The 24,650-nt window shown below is 34.9% G+C and overlaps 2 protein-coding genes and 1 long non-coding RNA gene across 3 annotated transcripts; all 3 read left to right on the top strand.

The window, feature by feature from the left end:
- The first annotated feature begins 5,141 nt into the window (after positions 1–5,141).
- Positions 5,142–7,735, top strand: LOC131621675 (uncharacterized). The gene is made up of 3 exons (XR_009289651.1): positions 5,142–5,341; positions 6,617–6,705; positions 7,372–7,735. It is a non-coding gene; the product is annotated as an uncharacterized LOC131621675 (long non-coding RNA).
- Positions 7,736–15,515: 7,780 nt separating this feature from the next.
- Positions 15,516–16,046, top strand: LOC131662454 (uncharacterized). The gene has a single exon (XM_058932230.1). The coding sequence runs from the start codon at positions 15,516–15,518 to the stop codon at positions 16,044–16,046; it is 531 nt and encodes a 176-aa protein (XP_058788213.1).
- A 5,883-nt stretch (positions 16,047–21,929) lies between these two features.
- On the top strand, positions 21,930–22,382 carry LOC131662445 (uncharacterized). The gene has a single exon (XM_058932225.1). The coding sequence runs from the start codon at positions 21,930–21,932 to the stop codon at positions 22,380–22,382; it is 453 nt and encodes a 150-aa protein (XP_058788208.1).
- The last annotated feature ends 2,268 nt before the right edge of the window (positions 22,383–24,650 follow it).

Genomic DNA, 24,650 nt, shown 5'->3' with positions numbered 1-24,650 from the left:
TAGTGGGAGTAAATGTTCCGAGTCCTATATGTTATGTGTTGTGTGTCTTGGGTCAAGCATGATATATGCTTAGGTAATCGGTTGTTTCTTACATGAAGTTAATGTACCCTATAGTACTTCAGTAAGAAGGATAGTTCTAACCCTAGAGCATCAGTCGACTTTGGGCGATATGTGTCTCTGAATTCTTTGGATGTGTTGGTTTAGAAGGGACAAAATTGAATCGAGTAAGAATTAGAAGATATTTCTGTAGTGACTATATGGATTATAAGTTGTGTTTGTTCTCGTCACTCAGAGATGCTGAGTGGGGACAAGTGGAAGTTAAACTTACAAATGATTATCAGTAAGAACCTTATTTGGGGGAACCTTTGTAGAAAAATTATTGGATGTTCATTCTGGTGAGATCAGAATAAGATGAGATGAAGTTTATTAACTATTAATATGATGATATCTCTTTCGAATTGAAGAGAATATATGGATGTCGATTGGAAACTATTACAATACTTAGATAGTAATGAAGCATCTTCTCTAGGAGGAAGCAGTCATTAAGCGTTAAAAAAGATTAGGGAAGTTAGACAACAATTATACGATTGGCAAGTACCTTAAGTGGTAAAGTTGGAATGTTAAAGCTATGTATATTTGGAAAAAAAGTGTTAAGGATGAATCATGTGATGATTAAAGGTACGAGACCAAGTATGATGTGGATAAGTGATGATCTATAAGTAGTTTGGGAGTTTGGGAGTAAGAAGGTTGTTATGAGATGAAGGTACTAGTATCACTATAAATGTAAGTAAACATAGGAGTTGAGATAGGAAAATGTTAAATTATTCTAGTCATGGATGAATTTTTTTTTGGATTTACTAGAAATGTCATACCACGTATTGACAAGGGTTCATTGTAAGCGTGCTAGATTTTGAGAGTTAATATTGGGAAAGAACCAATACCTTATTTTAGGATATAATGAAAGAAATGATAGGTTATATTAAATAGTTGGAGCTCTTGAAGATTAAATTTAGAAGTTTGATTTAGGGATCAAACACGAAAAGGAAGAATTGTAGTGAAAGATTTATACATTGGTAATTATTCTTTAAAAGTCAAGCATTAGAATTTTAGATAAAGAATCAGTTATTAGATGGATGAGTAAGATATTTCAGTTTTTGATGTAATATACAGTGACATTAGGAAATAATTTTTGAGATATTTGCTCCTAAAGAGATATCTTGTAGGAATTGGGGGAAATAATTCTTTAGAGCGTTAGATCGCAGATAAATCATTTGGTTAGTACCTTAGTAAAGGTTTGAAATGAATAAGAAAATGATGAAAGGATAGATATGTTGTGATGATTAGCAAGAGCGTATGGACAAAAGATTGGTTTGTGGTATAGAAGAAAATTACAATCTTTGGATGTCACGCTAATTAAAGATGTTGATTGAAATTGACTAGATAGAGATCATGATGTGTTAGGAAATAACTCTAGGCGGTTGGTTCCTAAAAAAATTTGGAGTTGTAAATTTGTAGATGATTGAAGAATATCTAGTATAAGGGACTTTGGAGTTGTAACATCTATAAGGTAGTTGTGTTAGAGTGCGATGCAATAGTTTAAGACTGGTGTACTAGAAATTTGTATCTTGTGGATGACATATTTTTGGCATATGAAAGAAAATTGGGGAGTTTCAATCACCAACCGGATGTTGGGATGATATTATTAGGATTGTAATTTGGAATGAGACTCGAATCTGAACAAATACAATTCGCCAAATTAATGAAATCAAAAGAGTAACTAAGGATTTATGGATGTTGGTGAGTTTGCGAAGATCTCTACGTAGATGACAAAACTTCTTTTGGAGCTAAACATGTTGGATTGTAGTCGGTGTGTTAGAGTTTACTTCTTTGAAGGATACTCAATAGTTATTCCATGCTACTTAAGCTTAAAGGAGGATGTAACTTGTTTGGGATATTGTGTCTTATTGACGAGATCGTAGTAGCAAGAAATTAAGGAAGCATTTAGTAAACATCGATTGGATTATTGGACCCTTATGCCTTAGAAGACTTTGAGCACAAGTTGAAAATAACGCTATTTTAGTTAGGCAAGAATGGTTTGTGCCACCATCATCATGTCGACTACCTATTGACGAATTGAGGGACTGATCATCCTTAATCTCTTGTTGATAGTAGACGGAATCATGTTGAATGGAATAGATGGCTCTTGCCTGCTTTGGTAGTGTGTAAGTTAATTAGCATTTTATCATAAGGATAATCAGTCACCACTTCACGTGAACCATAGTGGAATTAGTTTTGACTTGGAAACAAGAATGTGACTTTGAAAGCTTGAGAGTGAACCTAGGATCCCAGAGGACCTAGAATAAGTGATTATGTTTTTTTTAAGGTCAACTTTGAGTGTTGAACTTATAGTGTCATGTCTAGCCTTGCGTATAAATTCCGAGTCTGTGCGACTTTGTAGAGGGTTGCAATAGGTGCACTGTCGTGCTAGTGTTGGTGTTACTAATAAATAGTTAAGTTGTTACACTTGCCTGAAGTTTCGAGGACGAAACTTATTTTAGGAGGGTAGTAATGTAAGACTTATAGAAGTACAATAGCATGAATTAGAATTTGAGAATATTAAATAGTAGGGTTAATACCTATTTTGCCCCCTGCCATATAGGGCGCATTTGAAAAACCCCCCTGCAAAAAAAAAAGTTGCAAGAATTTCCCTAACATTTCAAGATTCTCTCATTTTTTACCTTCATCACATCCAGTCAGCAAAAAAGCTGACGTGGCAATTTTTTTTAATTTATTTTTTATTTTTTATTATTATTTTTAATGACGTGGCTGGCTATGTGGCATTTTTATTATTTTTTATTTATTTTAATTCCATGTGGCAATATTTATTATTATTTTATTGTCAAGTTGTTAAAATGCTAAATATTAAAGCTTAAAAACATGGTCTCAATGGGAGTTGAACTCATGACACCAAGCTTACAAGATACACAACATTACCACTAAGCTGCAGCTTCGTTGATCACATTTAGTTGCCTTTGCTAATACTTAATAGATACTGAAAACGTTATTATAAACCAAAGAATCATAGTTAATTGTTATTTAAAACGTTATTATAAACCAAAGCATCGTAATTAAGAATAGATACTTAATTGCTATTTAAAAATAATGCTCATATAAAGAAAATTTGAATGGGATAATAGCTACAGTATTTTTTAAATTACATTATTTTATATAAATATTATCTATATAAATCATTTATTTAATTCTAAAATAATTTTAATATTCTTAACATTAAATTTTTATAGTATATTGATGTTAAATTATTAATTATTATATAAAACATAAAAATATTTTTATATGGTTCAATTAGTATAAACTAAATTAATTATATTTAATTATATTAATTAATTTAAAACTAGTTTAATTAATCTAGTTAAATTAAAACTAGTTAAAATTATTTAAATTAAAAATAAATTAATTTAGGTTATAATAATTTAATTTAGTTTATATTTTATAATTTATTTAACGTTAACAGTAAAATAAATATTAATTGCTATATTATTATTTAACTAATATTAATTAATAACGTTAACTATTAACTAATAAATATTAACTAATAATTATTAATTTAAATATTAACTATTAACTAATATATTAATATATTACTAACCAATATATTACTGTACATGTACATTATTTTTAGATAGTAATTTAAATATTAAAGTTATAATATTTTTTAAAGTTTATAATAACGTTTTAAATATAAATGATATTTAATATTTTTTAAACGTTAATGTATTAACATTAATATTTAAACTAATTTATGTAATTAAAAATAAATTATTAATATAGTTAAACTAAATTAAATTAATTATATTAATATAGTTAAACTAATTTAATTATATTTAAGTATATTAATATAGTTAAACTAAAACTAGTAAAACCTATTTAAATTAAAATGAAGTATGCTATTAATACCATTCAAAGTATTTAATGAACAATACAAACCACTTGGCTTAGTGGTTAGGTGACTGGATTTTCAAATGGAAGGGAGTGGGTTCAACTCCCACTTGCAACAAATTTTGGTTATTTAAAATATTTTGACATATCAACCAAAAATTAATATAATATAAATTGCATACGTGGCATTATAAATAATAATAAATTAAAATAATAAGCCACATAGGCCATCCACATCATTAGAAATAAAAAAAAAAATAAACATGCCACGTCAGCTTTTTTGCTGACTGGATGTGATGAAGGTAAAAAATGAGAGAATCTTGAAATGTTAGGGAAATTCTTGCAACTTTTTTTTTTGCAGGGGGGTTTTTCAAATGCGCCCTATATGGCAGGGGGCAAAATAGGTATTAACCCTAAATAGTATTATGCTATTTTATTTTATCGATTTTCTATCTAAAAATCTATTAATATTAAAACCATATTCTTGTAGTTTTAATTATCTATGCAAAATATTTTCATTTTGTCAAAATTTAAATAGGAGTTTTACAGACTGACCGGTCAAAGCAATTCGACACCGTGTGAAAAATTAGCAGGCGAAATATTTTGAGTTTTGACTTGTATCCGAATATTTTAATAATCTATGTTGCGCGTAGATCGTGTTGGTAAGCTCGTTTTATTTTTTTAAGACATTTACAATTATAAATTTACCTGTCTGAGTCTGTTTAACCGAGTATTTTTATTTTTGATTTTAATCATTTTCAGTCTGTTTTATTAAACTTCGTTCCGCATAGATCATTTCATATATTCATTTTTATTTTTCGATAAAATACGTATCCAACTGCTATTGGTTCCGATCCCTTTTCCTACAATTTTATTCGTGTAAAATAGTATTTCTTTTCATTTCATGTAGTATACTTAAAACCTTGTAGCCCAAGTTATTTTAAATTCTACACATTTGACATTTGAGTGATTAAATTAAATATTTAATTTTTAGAAACTAAAAATATCATGATATTTTCTCACAAAGTCATCAATTAGATGCCATGTGAGTAAATGATCTAATGGGTAAGGATCAACCTTATCACATACCACTACTCCATCCAATGGCTATTATGGTTTTGAAATTTCTATTTAAACAAGTCTTAAAGAGTCATTCACTTCATTCCTTCATCTTTTCTCTCACGTAAAACACTCTTCTCTCTACTGCTTTTTTTCATTTCTTTTTATTTGCAAAGAGATAATGAAAACAAATTAAGTTTTGATAAGAGTTGAAAGAAAATTATAAACCTTCACTTATAGAAATATTCAAGTAAGAATCTCAAGAAAAGTGGTGAATTAAAGTTGATCCATGAGTTATGGTGGAGCTTCATATCTAGTTTTTATGGTGAGAAAAATTCTCTTATTTCCTATTGTTAATACCTACAAAATTCACAAATAGAATGCATGATCGGATCAGACTATCTTTTACCGGCAACCACTGTGCCGGATAATTAATTCCCTCGTCCCGCTAAATATTATGCTTCTGTTTGGGTCTGTTCATCATACTAAATTTCATTCAATTTTAATTATACACACACAATGATTAGAGGACTATTTTGGAAAACTAATCAATATAATATATAGTTATTGATTAAAAGTTATTATTATTTTAAAAACCGGTTAATTTGGCTTTCATAAATTAAAGGTTAATATTAGTTTATGAGTTCATTTTAAAATTCAAAATATTTATCCTCATCGGGTATTATATCTTACTATGTTACAAAAATGATATTATTTAAATGGTTACAATTGAAATAATTGGCATGATTGAATCATGAAAAAAAAACTAAATGAAAATGTTGTTTTACTCACAAATATAATTTTATTTTTCTAAACTACATTAGTTCTACCGTTTCTTTTATACATATATCCTATTTTAATTAAGTGGTTTATTAAATTGTCCTTATATTATTAATACTGTAATATTATTTTATTTATTATGAGTTGAAACTAATTACTTTTTAGAAGCTATCAATTTTGTCTTGATAAATTATAATTTTGAGTTAATATTGGTTAGAGATTTTAAATTTTAAATTTTAAATTTTAAATACTATATATATTTTTTTGTTAATCACAAATGATTAACTAAATTTAATTCTTTAGTTTTCGATCAATTCCTTAATTAAAGATGATTTTAAATCTATAATCATTATTTTTTTTTTATAATTTCAAACAAAGTGGTAAGCAAATAATAGTTTATGACAATATCATAATACTATTTTAAACTAGTAAGTTATTAACTTCTTGCATTACTATTTTATCATTCTTCGTAAGAGAAAAATCATTTTCCTTTTGAAATGATATATATATATATATATATATATATATATATATATATATATATATATATATATATATATATATATATATATATATATATATATATATATATATATATATATATATATATATATATATATATATATATATATATATATATATATATATATATATATATATATATATATATATATATATATATATATATATAAATAAAATGATTAGTAAAACGGTAATAAAAAACCTAAACCTAATTGATTAGGTAATTTGCCAAGATAAAGTCCTAATTGTGGATATAGTTGGGTTTGTATTAACTTAATTAAATTGTGTATTTTAAAAGGTTGAAAGTGTGAACTAGATAGAAACCTCGTCGAGAGAGGCAGATCGTTCTCATGTAGCGTAAGTTGAATGTGTTTGAAGCTTGCTAAGGTAAGGGCACTTTCTAACGATATTATATATGATTGAATGCATATGTGCTGGTATGAATGATTGTGTGCCCGGTTGGGGATGTGTGTTTCTGCTGTGATGCTAAACTTGAGAATGTGTTTTTCATTTGATTTGTTGAAAATATATGAATTGACTTGTGGTTATGATTACATATGTGAAGATTATGTAAGTTCATATGATTTGTTGAATATATGAATTGACTATTGAGAAATATTATGATGCATTTGCATATATGTGCTCATGCATATCATAGTTGTGTGTATGTCGAGAGGACTGCAGCGGGTGAGGACTCTAGAGGACGAGCCCACCTAATCGTGCGGGATTTTATTGAGTTGGTTTCTGTTGGGATCACTTATAGTGAGGCAGTACCTCAGTGTTTGTTGGGATCACTTTTAGTGAGGCAGGACCTTTTTAGTAGGATGTGCCTACGACTCTCTGCGGAGAGGTAAAATTCTGGAATTCATGCATACGAGGAACCCGGTTAGGGAGAATCACACCCATGTAGAGTCTGCATTAGGATATTTGTACATCACTTTATTTGTTGAAATAAATATTGTGACTGTTGTATATCATGTATTACTTGCATGTGTGTATTCTTTCATGTATGCTATTTTTAGATCGTGACCCTCTATTATTATTATTGAATAGGCTGAACGCCCCCAGGTTGTTAGGAATCGTGATAATTAGGGTATCCAGGTGTCGTGAAGACTTGCAAGATGTGTATGTCTTTGGAGATCGAAATCATCAAGACTCAATGGCATAGTGAGTCATTTGTACTAAGTCATCCTTGGCTTTCAATTCAAGGTCAACTTAGGGGTTGTTGTTGACGTCATTGTTTGCTCTTCCTTACTGTTTTCTCTGTAACTTGTATTGTGAAAAACCCTGTTTATTTATTTGTTAAAATAAATATTGTCATTATGTTCTTTTTGACAATATGTTTGATTTGTGTTCTTAAACCTTTAATTGAGAAAAAAATTTATAAAAGAGGCCTTGTGTTATGATCATTGTCTTATAAAACTTTACTCTGATTTATTTTAAAGATGATCATAGATATTTTATTTCAAAGATTTTGTTGTTTTAAAAAGAAAAAAAATACACTCTCGTTGTTAAAAATCAGGGTGTTACAACCAACAGGTGTTTTGATAGAAACTTGTGCATTGAAAGTGAGTTGCGAGAGATAATCCGTCAAGCACAGTGAAATGATGTAGAATTGCAAGCTAAGGCAAACATTCCGGATTTCATTCCTACATCTGATGGACTCATTCTTTTTGGACAAAAGATGTGTGTGCCCAATGATGCGGGATTAAGGAGATTAGTTATCGACGAGGCCCACAAGAGAAAAGTTACCATTCATCCTGGATTGACCAAAATGTATCAGGACTTGAAAGGGAGTTTTTGGTGGCCGACAAGAAGAGAGATGTACCTAGTTACGTAGAGTAGTGTGTGATTTGTCAACAAGTGAAGATAGAACACCAGAGGCCCGGTGGTATGCTGCAACCATTGGATATTCCTGTTTGGAAGTGGGACAATATATCCATGGACTTCATTGTGGGATTACCACGAGTCTTGGGTGGGCATGACTCGATATGAGTGATAGTGGACCGTTTGACTAAGTCCGCGCATTTCTTGCCGGTTAAGACTACTCACAAGGTTACTCATCTTGCGAGGCTTTTTGTGGCAGAAACTGTAAGGTTGCACGGTGTACCTTCTAGCATTGTGTCGGATAGAGATCCGAAGTTCACTTCCCGATTTTGGAAAGCCTTTCATCAAGAGATGGGTACGAATCTTAACTTGAGCACTTCTAATCACCCTCAGACGGATGGACAAACAGAGAGGACTATCCAGACCATCGAGGACATGTTGAGGGCGTGTGTTTTGGAAAGTGGTGGTAGTTGGAAAGATAACTTACCTTTGATAGAATTTGCGCATAACAACAGTTATCATGCGAGTATCGGGATGGCACCGTACGAAGCCTTGTACGGCAGAAATGTCGGTCACCTTTATGTTGGTCTGAAGTTGGTGAGAAGGGAATTCTTGGACCGAAGATAATTCAAGAAACAACGGAAAAGGTTAAGATAATTCGAGACAAGATGAAACAAGTTCAAGATCGACAGAAGAGTTATGCGGATAAGCTGAGAAGACCTTTGGAATTCGACATAGGAGATCATGTATTCTTGAAGGTGACTCCGAGGTTGAGGTTGAAAGGGCCGTTCAAGATGTGCAAGCTTAGTCCGAGATACCTGGGACCCTATCAGATCATGAGGCGGATAGGTGAAGTCGCATACCAGTTAGCGTTGTCTCCTTCACTCTCCGGGCTGCATGATGTATTCCACGCGTCTCAGTTGCGAAAGTTTGTACCAGATTCTTTTCATCCCATTCTACCAGATACGATTGTAGTAGAACCAGATCTTTCATTCCAACCACAATTGTGTCGTATTCTGGAGTATGCTAGTAAGTCTTTGAGAAGCAAGGAGATACCTCTTGTCAAGGTGTTGTGGGAAGAATCGCGTCCTGACGAAGCTACTTGGGAGCTCGAATCAGAGATGCGGGAGTTGTATCCTCACCTGTTCTGATAAGTCTTCAAATTCGAGGATGAATTCTAATTAAGGGGGGAGAATGTAATACCCGATATATATATATATATATATATATATATATATATTTCCTAATAGTCTACTACTTATTTAGTTAGTAAAGGACTTTTAAAGTTATGTAATGCCAAACATGTATTTATGAAATGGATAAATCAACTAAATATATGTGAGAGGGGTATTATAGACTTTACTTAATTAAATTAGAATGAAGACCTTGTTTGGCATGTGTTGTTTTGACTAAGTTGGAAACAAAACAGAATTTGAGAGGGGGAGAAGAAGAAAACGTGAAAGCAAGAGGAAGGAGAGGGAGACCTAAAACACAACTTCATCATCAACCTTGCATGCACCATTGATTTAGCAATCTCCATCATCTACTTCTGATTTTCGCAGCTCCTACTTCTCTTCTTCAAGATGAGTCTCATAGATAGAGACCTTGGGGTATTTTAAGGGTTTATGCTATTTTGGGGTTAAGGGTTTTGAGAGTAAATGCTACAATGATCCTCAAAAATGCATGTTTAACTCTCCATTTTAGTAGTAGTTGGTATATGTATATTTACTATAACTTGTTAATTGATCAATAATGGATGCATGTGGAATTTTGGGGCTTGGGGACCCCAAATGCGTTTATGATTTTTCTGAGTGTAGCAGAGTTTGCTGTAGCAAACTTTGGTTCGCTGTAGCAAACTGAGTAGCGAATAAGTCTGGGAGTTGACTTGATTTATTCGCTGGAGCTCGATATCGTTTGCTGTAGCGAATTGGGGCTTCGCTAGCAGTTCGCTGTAGCGAACTGGCTTGGGCTGAAGAAGGTTTTGGTTCTGTTTAAGTTCGCTGTAGCGAACAGAAGTTCGCTGTAGCAAACGAGTATGATGCAGAAATGGTATTTTTCCCCTACAAGTGCAGTTTTGTTTTGTATCAGAATCGAAGGCCTCTTATGACTTGTATGATACCTTCGTATGTGTTTTAAGTGGATAAGATCATGATATGGCTATAATCCATTGAGTATGCTTGTATGCTTGTGAAATCAATTATGTGGATTATGTTATGATGTGATCATTGTAATTTCTCATTCGTTCCGGTTGAACGTTCGGAGACTCCTTGTGTGGCTTGATTGTGGTTGATATATGCTTGAATCAGAGTAGGCCTAGCCAATAGAGGGTAAATTTCTCAAGACCACGACTATTGTTGTGTGATCTCTAGTTCGTGCCTTGTGATCTAAGATACCTTGCTGTGTGATTTGGGTATGTCTTGTACACCTGAGCTACCGTTGCGATGCCGTTGAGAGGGTCTTACATGACTTTTTCCAGCATTAAAACATCTGCGCGCTTGGTATGGTGGAGAAGTAATGCCATGTAGGCAATATTACTTCGGATTCACCTCTAGTGATGCCACGTAGGCAAGATCACTAGGCTTTCGCCCGGTGGGGTCGTATTGTCAATAAGGCGTATTTTCACTTACTGTTAACACATCGGCGTATAGACAAGCGATGGGGTCGGACGCCATTTAGGCAGTGTCACGGAGATAACCCATCTCGGATGAAATCCACTTAGGAAAAGAATCTGATTTGTCTTACGATGTGCTTGTGCAAGTCTCTTGATGCGATGTACGAGGGCCACTCACCGAGGGTGTGGTATGCGTAGTCTATGGCAGGCAAGTAACTTACTCTTGGATTCCTCGTACATGGGTACGGGTTTGCATATGTTTGTTTTGGCTATGAGTCTGTTTGTTGTTGTTGCATCATTGGATAGTCATGGGACTTCCAATGTTGGTGTACCCTTAGTTGTACTTGTACCTAGCCGTGAGGTGACCCGGATTCTCGGTGAATATGTTTTATCGCATGTTCCCTGTAGAACTAAGTGAACCCGTAGGATAGGTCGACTCACTGATATTTAGTAATCTCACCCCATTCCAATTACTCTTTTTACAAGTGGATCGAGACAGGCTCGTGGAAAGGGTAAGATGGCTTATCTTCGAGATGGTGTTTCTTGGCGATATGCTCTTTGTAGTTCATAACCTTTTGTACTATCATCTTTTGTATCATGGATATGTATTAGTACTTGTTGAGAACTCATGTATTTTGTCCATGACAATTTGGGCGTTGTATTTGTACTAATAACATTATCTATTTCGCTGCTTGATTTTCGAGTACCATTATAATGCCATATACGTATATCCTAGGCAATGTATGTATGGGGTGTTACATTTATTCATTTATAAACTTATTTCAATATCTTTAAATTTTAATTTTAATAACACAATTTACACATATTTTTATGATTTTTATATAATTTATATTTAAAAATAAATATACTAATCAAAATAAATTCCTATTTTTTTCATCCTTAATTTCATTGTCAGATTTATTTTGAAAACATTTTTTACCATCATTTTACTAAATTACCAAAATTTTCTAACTAATTAATAATTATTTTACTAAATAGAGATGAACGGAACAAAATATCAAAAGTTAATGTAACACAGTATCAAGTTTTATGAATTCGAAAGAGGTTTATAGCATTCATCTTTCATCCAAACGGTTAACAACCCTCATTGCAATGTTTTCTATATAAAAAAAGAATTATGTAGCATTAGAAATAAAGTAACTTAACATATTTGAAAATGTAATCCAGTAGAAATAAAGAGTGTATCATTACATTCTTGAAAAGTAACCATCATTATTCAAATCAAACACCCGAATGCAAAAATATGTGTGTAAACATTAAGTTATGATAACTAAAAGTAACACAAATATAATTCTACATTTCCAACTTAATAAGGAAAAGTGAGATAAAACCAAAATAACAATAATTGTCAACATAAACCAAACTAATTGCAATGAAGACACATAACAAATAATAGCCACAAATAATCATTTTTCTCCAATTTGATAATCTTCTTAAGCTTGTTTGATGAAAATTCTCTACCACACAAACCTGTTAGAACAAGATTTGGTTCTGCAATACGTCTCTGTGTTTTGATGATAACAATGGAGTATTTGTGAAAGAACTATTTGTATTGTTGTTAGGGACCAAATAGTACTAATTTTCATATATTGTTTTTGGTCCCTTTAACCACTTTTCATTCAATAATTACACTTTTATTCATACAATTAAATAAATTTTCAATTTTGTTGGTTTTAGATTTATTTGAATAGTTATTTCACATGTTTGTTAGTTTTGTAGTGGTTTTTAAAGAGCTTTCAAGATCATAGGAAATGAAGGTGAAAACCGCTCTTGAAGAAGAATTGCATGAAGACTTGGAGAAACAAAGGAGTGCTGATTCATCCAGTTCGTGCCTCAACCAGTCTTGGCGCCGCGAATTGCAAAAATCCCAACTGCTCTTAATTTTTGGTTGGATTCTGATGTGGCAAAAATTGAAGAGTTTGCGCCGCAAACCATTCTTGGCGCCGCGAACGCGGCGAATCAGAACCTATCTTTTTGTTGGTCTGCCACTTGTCATGAGGAGTCTTATCTTTGGAATGTGAACAGTTAGTACGAATTTTGGGGCTACTTTAGATAAAAAACAGAACCAAAGGATTATTATCATTAGTTACAAATATTGAAGCTGAGGGTTTGAGAGAGAAAAGTTTGCAACTTTGTGAGAGATTGATGCTCATAGTTTCTTCTCCATATCTTTTGCTGTCAACCATGGCGATGAGTAGCTAAATCCTTCTTTGACAGGATTGGAGGTAGTTGCTATCCTTGTTGACTATGTATCTTCTTTAGCACTTTTGTATGAACTTCATTGGTATTGAAATATATTGAGTTTTTTGTTCTATCTTTTATATTTATATTTGGATTATAGTTGAGAAATATATTTCAAATCTTGGTCTAAAACATTCTATCAAGTGATGAATAAATTGTAGAGATAGGTATATTCACTAGTTTTCTATTTGTATCAAACATTCAAGATTAGTATATTGATAGTTAGATGGAGATATCGTCTAAAGATTGATGTGCTAACCACCACAACTTCATTTAGACATAAATGTTGTTGAGAGGATATTAGAACATTTTCATTGCTATTGAAGTTATACATTGGTTGCTAAAGCCACATAGAAGATAGGGATAGTGAAACCAAAACCAATCTTGTCATTCTTTTATTATTGAATCAAGTCCTTTTATATTGCTCATTTTATATTTTGATTAGAAAAATAGAAACTCAACTCAAACAAACTTTGTTACAATTTGAATTTAAAGCGATAGTAACTATAGAACGGCGGTAATATCACCCAATTTCTGTGGATACGATACAAAAATATTTTCCTTGAATAAACTATTCAACAAATTGGCGCCGTTGCTGGGGATTGGCGTTTGATATTGCAAGCATTGCAATAGTTCATTGTTTTAAGTTTTGCTACTTTATTATTACTCTTGCGTTTCACTTGGTTTGCTAGTTTTGTAGATTCTTGTGCATGCGAGAAAAAGCTACTGAAGAGCAATTTCAATTCGATCCGGAAATTGAATGAACACTCCGAAAGCTCAATAGCAAGACATGAAGAAGAAGGAAATTGGCCAAAGAGAAGCGACAAAGAGAAGAGGCATCTACTTCTTCTAACTATCAAATCGAAGTAGTTGTAGGTACTTTTGAAGGAGACATGGCAGGTGTTGTTCCAACCATGTCTGCTAATAATCCATGGCGCACCGCTCAAATTGCACGTAATGCCCAAGGTGAAGGAAATACGGAGATGAAAACCGGAATCCTTCAACTTGTTTATGCAAATCCATTCACCGGAATGGATCATGAAGATCCTTTTGCACATCTCACTAAGTTTTATGAGATTGCGGGCGCTACGGGAGTAGATGCGGCGAATGAAGAAGCACTATTCAAGAGATTATTCCCACATTAATTAATCGGAAAAGCTAAAGAGTGGTACCTTAATCAACTACCTAGATTGATGACGGATTGAAATCTATTGGAAGAAAAATTTTTAGAAAGATATTTTCCTCAATCCCGATTCATGGAAGCCAAAACGGCAATTGCAGTATTCACTCAAGGGAGCAACGAATCTCTTTACGAAGCGTGGGAAATATTCAAATCTATGTTACGAAAATGCAAAGGCCACGGTTTTGAAGAACTTACTCAAATTCACTTGTTCCAAAATGGTCTCCAACCGGTGCATAAAACACTTTTGGATGCTACCGCGGGTGGCTCTCTTATGTCCAAAAGTGCGGAGGAAGCAATCACTATTATTGATCGGATGGCACTCAACGATCGACAAAGTCAACATGATCGAAGTCCATCACAAAGGAAACCGGGTGTTCTTGAACTAAGCACCAATGATGCCATTCTTGCTCAAAACAAGCTTCTTTCACAGCAAGTGGAGTTACTCACACAACAAATGACCAAACTCCCACAACAAATGAAAGAGATTCAAGGATCTCAAACTAGGCACCATGTGACAGCTTGTGAACTTTGTAATGGAGATCATCCAACTGGTTTTTGTCCTCCCCCCGAAGGTGAAGAAGAGAATTATGTGAATAATCAAAACCAAGGCTATCAAAGGCAACCTCCGCCTCACAACAACCCTTATCAAAGAAACAATCAAGGGTATCAACCATCAAGATTCAACAATTACAACTACCATCAACAAAGTCCTTATCAAAGTCCAAATCCACAACATCAACAATCTCAAGGTGGAAGCTCAAAGTTGGAAGACACTCTCACACAATTTATGCAAGCATCCATGGCTAATCAAAAAAGCAATGAAGCGGCCATCAAGAATTTAGAGAATCAAGTGGGCCAACTTGCAAAGCAATTGTCCGAACAACAACCGGGAGCTTCTTTTTCCGCCAACACTCAAACAAATCCAAAGGAGCATTGTAAAGCCATTGTGACAAGAAGTGGTAAAGAGATAAATGGTGGAATAGATGGAGGTGTTATAGTGGAAGATGATGAGGAAATAATAGTTGAAAATAAAGAGGATGAGGTGATAGTTGAAGATGAGGGAGAAAAGAGTGAGGATAAAGTGGAGGAAGAATTAGTTGAAAAAGAGCGAAAAGAAAAAGAAGAAAGTGAGAAAAATAACAAAAAAGTGAAGATGATTAAAAAGAGAGATGAAAAAGTGAGCACAATACCACCCCAACACTGGCCATACCCACATGCCAAGTCAAAGACGACAATGCAAGGCAACATGCTAGGTTTATGGATATATCCAAACAACTCCAAGTTAATATTCCATTTGCCTAAGCATTAGAACAAATGCCAAAATATGCGAAATTCACGAAGGATATTCTCACCAAGAAAAAGAGGTATTCGGAGGAGAAGACTATTCTACTTGATGTTCGTTGTAGTGCCATAATTAAAAAAACTCTACCAAAGAAAGAAGCCGATCTGGGACGTGTCACTTTGCCGGTTACAATTGGAGGTTATTACATAGGTAACGGTTTGATTGATTTGGGTTCAAGCATTAATTTAATTCCGTTATCTATCATCAAGAGATTGGGAAACATTGAGATGAAGCCAACTCGAATGACTTTGCAACTAGCCGATAAGTCTCTTATATCTCCTTACGGGGTTGCACAAGACATGCTAGTAAAAGTGGATAAATTCTTGTTCCCGGTAGATTTTGTGGTAGTCGACATGGAAGAAGACCGTGATGTACCATTGATACTTGGAAGACCTTTCATGAAAACAGCCCGGATGATGATTAACATAGATGATGGTCTCATGAAGGTGAGAGTGCGAGATGAAGAAGTTACTTTCAATCTCTTTGAAGCATCCCAAAGATAAACATGATACCTTCCGGGTTGATGCTACCGATGAGGAAATAAAAGGGGTAGCCGCTCAAGTTCATATTTCTAATCCCTTGGAAAGATCTCTTATAGGAGCATACAATGTCCTATCCGAAATTGAAGAAAAGGAAATGGAAGCATTCTTGAATGAACTAATGGTCATCAGGGTTAACGATTCCCATGGGGTACAATGTGTTTGAGGCACAAACGGGCCAGACACAATGTTCCATGAAAGAACCTCGCCTTGTCGTGGTACCCCATGTCAAGCTCGATCGTATCAAACGCTACGGGAGTTGACATGGGCATCCACACTAATCCTAAGTATCACTGGCCTGGGTAGTGGGCCTTTTACCTCACACAAACCCCCCACCTACAAAACAAATCAGGAAAATATGTGGCCCCCACAGGGACCCATAATATAGTCTAGATGCATGATATGCAAATAGGAAATAGACATGATATGCAAACATATATACAAAAAGTAAACATGTAAACAAATAAATAAACACCCAATAAAAGAAACAAACAAAGTCTAGGATCGACTCGCTAGGAATGGACCAGCACAGGTCTATCACTTCCCCAGCAGAGTCGCCAGCTGTCGCTACCGCGAAAAATGCAATCAGAGTCGCCACTAATATATTCATCCCATCGCGGGAAAGGAATATCAGAAACCTAACTCGAAACAAGAACAAGGTCTTTCGACCAGAGAATAGGGCATGGGAGTCGGTTACGCAAGGGGAAGGTGCTAGCACCCCTCACGCCCATCGTACTCGATGGTATCCACCTATGTTTGTTTCTATCTAAAGGGTGTATCTATCACTAATGCAATGCATGATTAAACCTAAAGTTTTTTTTAATAATTATTGTGCTCGCTAGAGTTGCCTCTATGCCTACGTATCATCTTAAGAAGAATCAGAGCGCCGTAGTTCTGCTCAAGATTTTCTATGTTTTTTAGGATTTGTTGGTGTTTTTTAGTGAACAGTTACAGCACACTCTGCCTCTCGACCTTTGGAGACTTACGCTGGGAATGAAGTGGAAGTAACATGCTCTTAAAAGCAACAAAAGTATGTCGAGCGTTTCGAGTGACCCTTAAACAAGGAAGACTCAATCAACTCTTGGTTTGTGTTTTTTAAGTTTAGGAATCTCCACTCAAGTGATCCCCTTAAACAAGAGGGACGAGAGCTTCCATTCCATTTTATTACTTTTCAACCTTTATTAATGTTTTATTGTGTTTTATGGATTTTTGTTCGTTATGCAAAAGGGAAACATACATTTCTAACCTAATGCTAACATATAAGGATGGCCCTAAGGTCAAGGATAAGGGATCTCTACCTATGTTATCATGCATAGACTACAACCTAAGTTGTTTTATGTGACTAATCTTAATGAAGATTGAAGTCACCGCCCTAAGGGAACATGGTAAGCATATGGTAAGAGATAAACAAAGCAACAAGCAAGGTAGGTGACTTAATGAAGCCCCTAACTAAGTCTACTCCTAAGAGAGACTACACACAATGAATCCCAAGAGAAAACAATCCACAAAAGGTGGAGGAAGAACAAACAATCGTCGCCTCTTAAACTAACAACAATCAAAGTGTGAGAGAAGAGGCAAAGCATGAGAAAGAGGGAAGAAAGCCCTAGGGCAGTAGCAAACCAAAGAAATTAGTGTCCTAAATCAAACACAAAAGCATCATGGCATCACACGAAAATATTCACAAGAAGTTGCCAAAGTATGGCTTGAATCGTTACTTAACAATTAGCGAACAAACATCAATTAATCAAAACAAAAAGAAAACGAACACATGAACTAAGCTTGAGGTCAGTAGCATATCAATTCATTTATAGGTCTAAGACCTTATACCAATCTATGTTAGTCAATTAGCTTGAAGCAACACAAAGTTCTAACAAAAACTAGACAAAACTAGGTCAATACTAACTAAACGATTTCAATTTGTGAATGAAGTTAGAAAAAGTCATCAAATGATAGAAGTCAGTAGCTAATAACCTCTAATAGGTGTCTAAACAATCATAGAATCATGTCAAGAAGCTTCATACAAAATTATAGGTCATTTGGACAAGTTATGATACAATCGCTAACTAAAAGCAAGTTATTTACATGTAAGAAAGGAAATTCGAGCAAAGCATGAAAGGATGACTTAAAATTCACAAATCAGGTACTAAAGCCTCTTAAACAATCCTAGAAATGTACTCAAAAAGTATTAAAAGCATTGCATAGGTGCATCATCCCTTATGGGCAAAAACAAACAACAATCGTACATAAACGCACAATAATCGAATGCTAAAGGAACTAGCCTAAAAACCATACTAAAATTTAGAATCAGAACTTGATCTTTGATACATAACATCCTATATACCTCTAATGAATGTACACAAAAGGAATGTAAAGAAATCAGTTTTCAAGTTATTCAATCAAGCCTAAATGCATAAGGTACCTAAACCGAAACAAAATCGACTACACTTTAGAAAATAGTCCCTTAAAAATACCAAGATAAGTCCTAAAATTCTTAGAAAAATATTACAATTATCTAAACACATTATGGAATCTAAAACATATTTTTATTCATTTTTTATTTGAAGGGAAACTGGATTATGAATCAAAAGTTGGAGAGAAAACAAAATTGAAATAAAAAGAATTTAAAAGCAAACAGGGGGTGAGCAAGCAATTATCGATCAACTGAAATCTCTCTATTGGCGCGTTGGGCCAGCAGCATAGCGGGTGCGAATAGTGGTGGCGCTAAGCCCAGGTTAATAGAACAAACTCGTGGCCCACATTGAAACATCCTACACTACTTCTCATTTTTATTGTTCCATTCAGCTTTATTATTTCATTTATATTATTATCAGCATGCTATTTTACTAACTTCTCTTAACCTATGCTCTTCATGTCAACGTGATTACACAACATGTATCAATTGGGTAAGGAAGATTTAAAGTATAGTAAGACAAAAAGGAAACCAACAACTAATCACACAGCAACACGTTAGCATCCAATAATTGCAGTAAAACAAAATTAACCAAAAGTTGGGAGGTAGACCACTAACGGACCACCACGTGAGCTGACGGAGAACAAATAAAAATCAAAACACACAGATGCCGGAGCTCTGCTCCGGTCATCTTCTCTGACCAAGCAGACGGAGAAGATGAACAAAAATTACCAGAACCGTAAAAAGTTGATACCTTTCTACTCGAATTCTTGCATAGATCACGAATCTCTTACTAGTTTTCTCTCTTAATGCTTAATTTTTGCTAATCGAAAGCGAAACCTAAACCCTAGCTTCATGGCAAAATCACCAAAGACCAAACTAAGCATATCAATTGATTTCTATTCATTCACAGAGTTCAAAAAAGATGATTCAGCCATTCAAACAGCAAGTATCACACGCAAACCGAATCTAAATTCAAAACGCAATCAATGCAACACGTAACACCGAAAACATGTGAGCCTAATGCTCCAGCCTCCTTGGTGTGAGGAGCGCGCTAGATGCAATCTATCTATATGCCCTATTCCATACAACTATACATGCTGAGAAAGGAGAAAGAGATGCTTACCTGATATTGAACGTGCGATCGAAAAGAAAATGCCAGAAAACTCTAACGGGATACCTTCGTTCTTCATGATGGAAATGATGCTCAAAGATCCACCATTTAATGAGAAATAAACTCAATATGTGCTTGAATCTTGTAGTGGAATGTGAAACTACAACCGGTTGATATTCGCTTCAATTGAAGAAGAATGAAATGGCTGCGATCTTCTCCATGTCGTGACGAAGAAGGAAAGGTAGTGAGAACTTCCCAAAGTGTGTTTCATTTCAGCAGAGCGCCATGTGATCATTTTCTTGATTCACGGAGCACGAGGGGGAGTATGAAGATTATCAAGGATCCACGATGGTGTTGCTGCCAGGTGAAGGGGACTGACATCGAAAGTTGATGAGGTAGAGATTGATGGAGAAAACGGAGGTTGTTGAGTTTGTTATGGTGGTTAGAGGGAAGAGATGAGATGGAAGAGTGATGAGAGGGTTAGAAGTAATGAAGCGTGTGAAAGAGAAAGTGTGAGCCCCCTTGCTTTGTGAATGGTTTTCCTTTTATATAGTGTGAGTGCATGGGCTTATGGTATGGTGCAGGTGCAGTGTAGTATTTCCCTAATCAACTTAGCAAGCAAGTTTTGTGCATATGCGGCAAGCTTCCCTTTTCTTTTACGTATGCAGTATAGTGTATGGCCATTTATGGTATGATGCTGGTGAATATTACATACTACACGCGTGCATGCTGCAGGAGAAATGCTTCTTGGCCTAATGCACTTTCAACACAAGTTACCCATAGTGCCAACATTATGAGTTTATATCTCTAGCCATGAGTCACCATTGGCTTCAATCTTATGATCAATATAATGAGGGTATGGAACTGAGAAAATTTGATGTTGAAAGTGTCTTGAGAAAACACTTATGAGTGTAAGAAAAATAATTATGAACTCATGGTGTCACCACAACCAAAGTCCTGCGCGCGTTCCCTGAGTTTATTATCATGTCCTTGTCAAAACGTCACTTGGCTAGGGCGCTACTTTGGTGACTTGTATCTGGTTCCACACATACCCAAATTCCATGATTTTTGTCTTGTTGGGTAGAGGACATAGGCTAGAACATGTTTACATTAGAAGTAGCTCAAAAGGATCCCCACGATTCCCTAAAATTTTCTTTAGATTTGGCATGCCACATGTTTGACAAAATGCCCACGCGTGACTCAGATTCTGGGCCTGGCCGGATGTACAATTTTGACTCTGCGAGGAGGTGACTTTGGAGCTTCATAAGTGATTCAATATTCATCCAATTGATACAATTCTTGTCTCATTGGATAGGGAGCATGGAGGAGAAGACATGTATATTAAGTTTGCATCTGATGAGTTTTTGTACTCTCTTGTAATCAGCTTCAAAGTTAGCACGCCAACTGTTCGATAAAACGCTTGCGTCACACCCAGCAGTTTGCCCAGCAACCTGACTTGAATTACTTGGAACCTTCAAACTTTGCACTTTTGTAGTTCACTAACCATGCTTCAAATGGGGAAACTCTTAACTACAAAGTTGTAGTGTGCCATGAGATGAACAATTTTCATGTTGACCTTGTCTTGAAATTTTGCCATTTTCCACGTGTAATGATAGCACGAAGTGGGCTGACCAATCAACTTGAAAACCTTCAAAATATTTTTTAAGTCTAGAACTTTCCTCTTATGGAAACTTTCACATTTCAACTAACTTGCCATTTTTGGTAAATTTGACATTTTCTTGATTTTATTTATTTGACCTTCTTTGACCGACTTTCCACCAAAAGTCAATATTTAACAATTGACTTTGACTTTGACCCAAAAGTCACTTTTCCTGATATTCTGATTCCAGACGACTTTCCCGATTAATCCGTTTCCGATCCAATTTCCAATCAGTCTTTAACTCAATGAGAAGCTTCAATGAATATATTTCTTCAAGGAAACCATACTTCATGCTCAAAATTATTTCCTGATTAAATTTTGATCAAAGATATCTCCCACGCAGAAGCTCTTTTTTTTCAATTTTCTTGAACAGTAACTATGATATGGATGAATGTATTAGATAAATGACCTACATGAGTTATGCATATGAATGTAATGTGAGGGCCAATTGGGGAATAAATAAGTGGGCAAATTTTGGGGTGCAACACCACTCCATATCACCCACAAGCTAATGGTCAAATGGAAGTGTCAAATAGAGAAGTGAAGAGAATTCTTGAGAAAACAGTCTCTAATTCTAGAAAAGAGTGGTCATTGAAATTAGACGAAGCTTTGTGGGCATACCATACCGCCTACAAAGCTCTTATTGAACTAACTCGTTTTTAGATGGTCTACGGAAAGACTTGTCATCTCCCGGTAGAGTTGGAACATAGAGCACTTTGGGCTCTTAAATTTTTGAATTTTGATACCACTCTAGCCGGCAACAAAAGGAAAGACCAACTCCATGAATTGGAGGAATTGAGGGACCATGCTTATCACTCCAACAAGCTCTACAAGGACAAAGCTAAGGCATACCATGATAAGAAAGTCCGCTACAAAAGTTTTCATGTTGGACAAATGATGTTGCTATTCAATTTGCGACTTCGGTTGTTTCCCGGTAAGCTTAAATCAAAATGGTCGGGACTGTTTATGGTGAAGGAAGTGCGTGACTATGGAGCCATTGTGATAGAGGACCCCAAGACTAATGAAAGTTGGAGCGTTAATGGTCAACGACTCAAGACTTATCATGTTGGAGAATTTGTACGCGATGTTTGTGTCATTTCACTTGGTGATCCTTGATGCACCATCAAACTGTCGAGCTCGAACGACGTTAAACAAAGCGCTTGTTGGGAGGCAACCCAAAATCGTAAGTAAATTTTATTATGCTCATTGATTTTCTGTTTTATAGTTATTAGGTACTTGTTTTTGACAGAAGTGGAGGTTAAGTGTAAAAATTGATATTCTTTCAAAAATCCAAGTCAGTTTGCGCTGTGACTCTTGTCTGCGCTGCGCATGGACCAAAACAGTAGGTAAGCCAAATTTACAAAGGAAATATCACTTATTTGCGCCGCGAACAAGTGATTGCACCGCGAATGGATAAAAACGGTAAGTAAGCCAATTTTGCAAAGACAATTTCACTTGTTTGTGCCGCAAACAAGTGATGGCGCCGCAAACCCTGCGAGTCAAAACTCCCACTTTCAAAAACAATAACTTTTGTTTTACTTAGTTTTTTTTATTATTACTTTTTAACTTTTATTCTTACCTCTTCTTCTCTCACTCTACCACTCTCTCACACTAAACTCTCACCTCTCACTCTCAAACCCTATCTTCACCCACACTCTCACACACAATCCCTCTCCAAATTTCTGCATCTTCCCTCATTCAAATTCAAGGTATGATTTTTTTTGTGTTCTTCAATCTCTATTGTTCAATTAATTCTAATTTAAGGTATGTTGAACAACATAGTGGAAGTAAAGTAATTGTGAAATCTGAACTTGCATGTGTTACTTGTACTGATTAATATACTAGGATTGAAATTTCTTGAGTGGATTCACAAATTTTGAAAGCAAACTATCTAATCTGTGCGTGATTGATGAATTTTCGCATTGTTTGCGCCATGAACCCTTCTTTGCGCCACGAACTGGGTTTGCACCATCAGGTTTGCGCCGCAAACACTGATGGCGCCGCAGACTGGGCGAAATAAAAATAAATATATAAATAAATAAAATCGCTTCTATTTTAAATGCTGACAATCTGGTTGCTATGGCTTAGTTTATAAATTTTGTTGCAGATGTCAAAGCGCATAAAAACCAGAAACACCAATCCTAGTCATTCCGTACCATGGTTCATTGGAGAAGAACAAGAAGCACGATATACTTACCTGTGCAACTGAACAATTCAGACTGAAAGGTTCATCTGGTTCAAACCGAATGGCCCAATACGGGATTTGGTTCGGACATTGGAAACACTCAAATGGGGAAAGATATGTGAGCCGGTAGCTGAGATCAATTACGACATCGTTCGCGAATTCTATGCGAACGCCATTCCGGTAGAAGACGCGTAGAGTTTCTGTACAAAACAGTGGTGAGGGGAAGGACCATATCTTTTAGGAGGAATGCTATCAATGAATATTTAGGTTCCCCATTGGAGTCAGTCGGAGGAGAGAGAAGTGATGAGAATTGATATCAAGGCAAATTAAGGTACACTTTATCGCTCTCTATACTTAACATGGTTAGTTGATTGTGTGTGCAAATTTCTTAGCATAAATTCCTTGAGTCACATGTCATTTGTGAATCAAAATTTAGAACTTAACCATTTGTGAGGAAACTTTCCATTGTGCACTAAATGCGGGATACCATAATTTATTTCAACTCATTTTATGATGCTAAACCATGCATTATTCTTGTTTGTGAAAAGTGTGAAAGTGATAGAGGCATTTTTGAATTTGAGAAAAACCTCTTGACCAAAAAGTTAAATCAATTAACCTTGTGAGGAGTGATCCTTAGTTTTGAGCCTATATTAGGACTAATGTGATTATTGAATATGTTTGGTAGATGAATCCTAACCTCTTTTGTTTCATTGGAACCTTCAACCGTAATGGTTGCAATTTTGCCTTGTGCCTATGTCTTAGCATTGTTGTATCTAATATGGTTTGAATCCTAAAGTTGGGGAGGGTTGATTGAAACACAAATGAAAAAGTGGTACTTATGAGTTTTGTGGTAATAAGAAAAGAACAACACCACATTTTGGAATTTTGGAGCAAGAAAAAGAAATAAAATTGCTCCTGTTGCACCCCAAAATTTGCCCTCTTTATTTGAGTTGTAAGTTATGAAAGACGTTTATTTCGTCTCTCAAAAATCAAGAAAAATAATAAAGAGTTTCTATACAAGGTGCCCGCAATCGTTAATGCAATTGAGATTCATTGAATTTCATGTCAAGATATTCTTATGTGCCTCAATTCTTATCTTATTCAAGAATTCTTTAGGGCGTGTTTTATTAGATTGAAGTTCAAATGCGAATCATGGCATACAGAAATAAAGTGGCATCGAGACAATTGTTTGTTCCCTC

This window comes from Vicia villosa, linkage group LG1 (assembly GCF_029867415.1).
Source record: "Vicia villosa cultivar HV-30 ecotype Madison, WI linkage group LG1, Vvil1.0, whole genome shotgun sequence".
NCBI classification, from domain to species: domain Eukaryota; kingdom Viridiplantae; phylum Streptophyta; class Magnoliopsida; order Fabales; family Fabaceae; genus Vicia; species Vicia villosa.
This window is presented reverse-complemented; position numbering and strand designations above follow the sequence as displayed.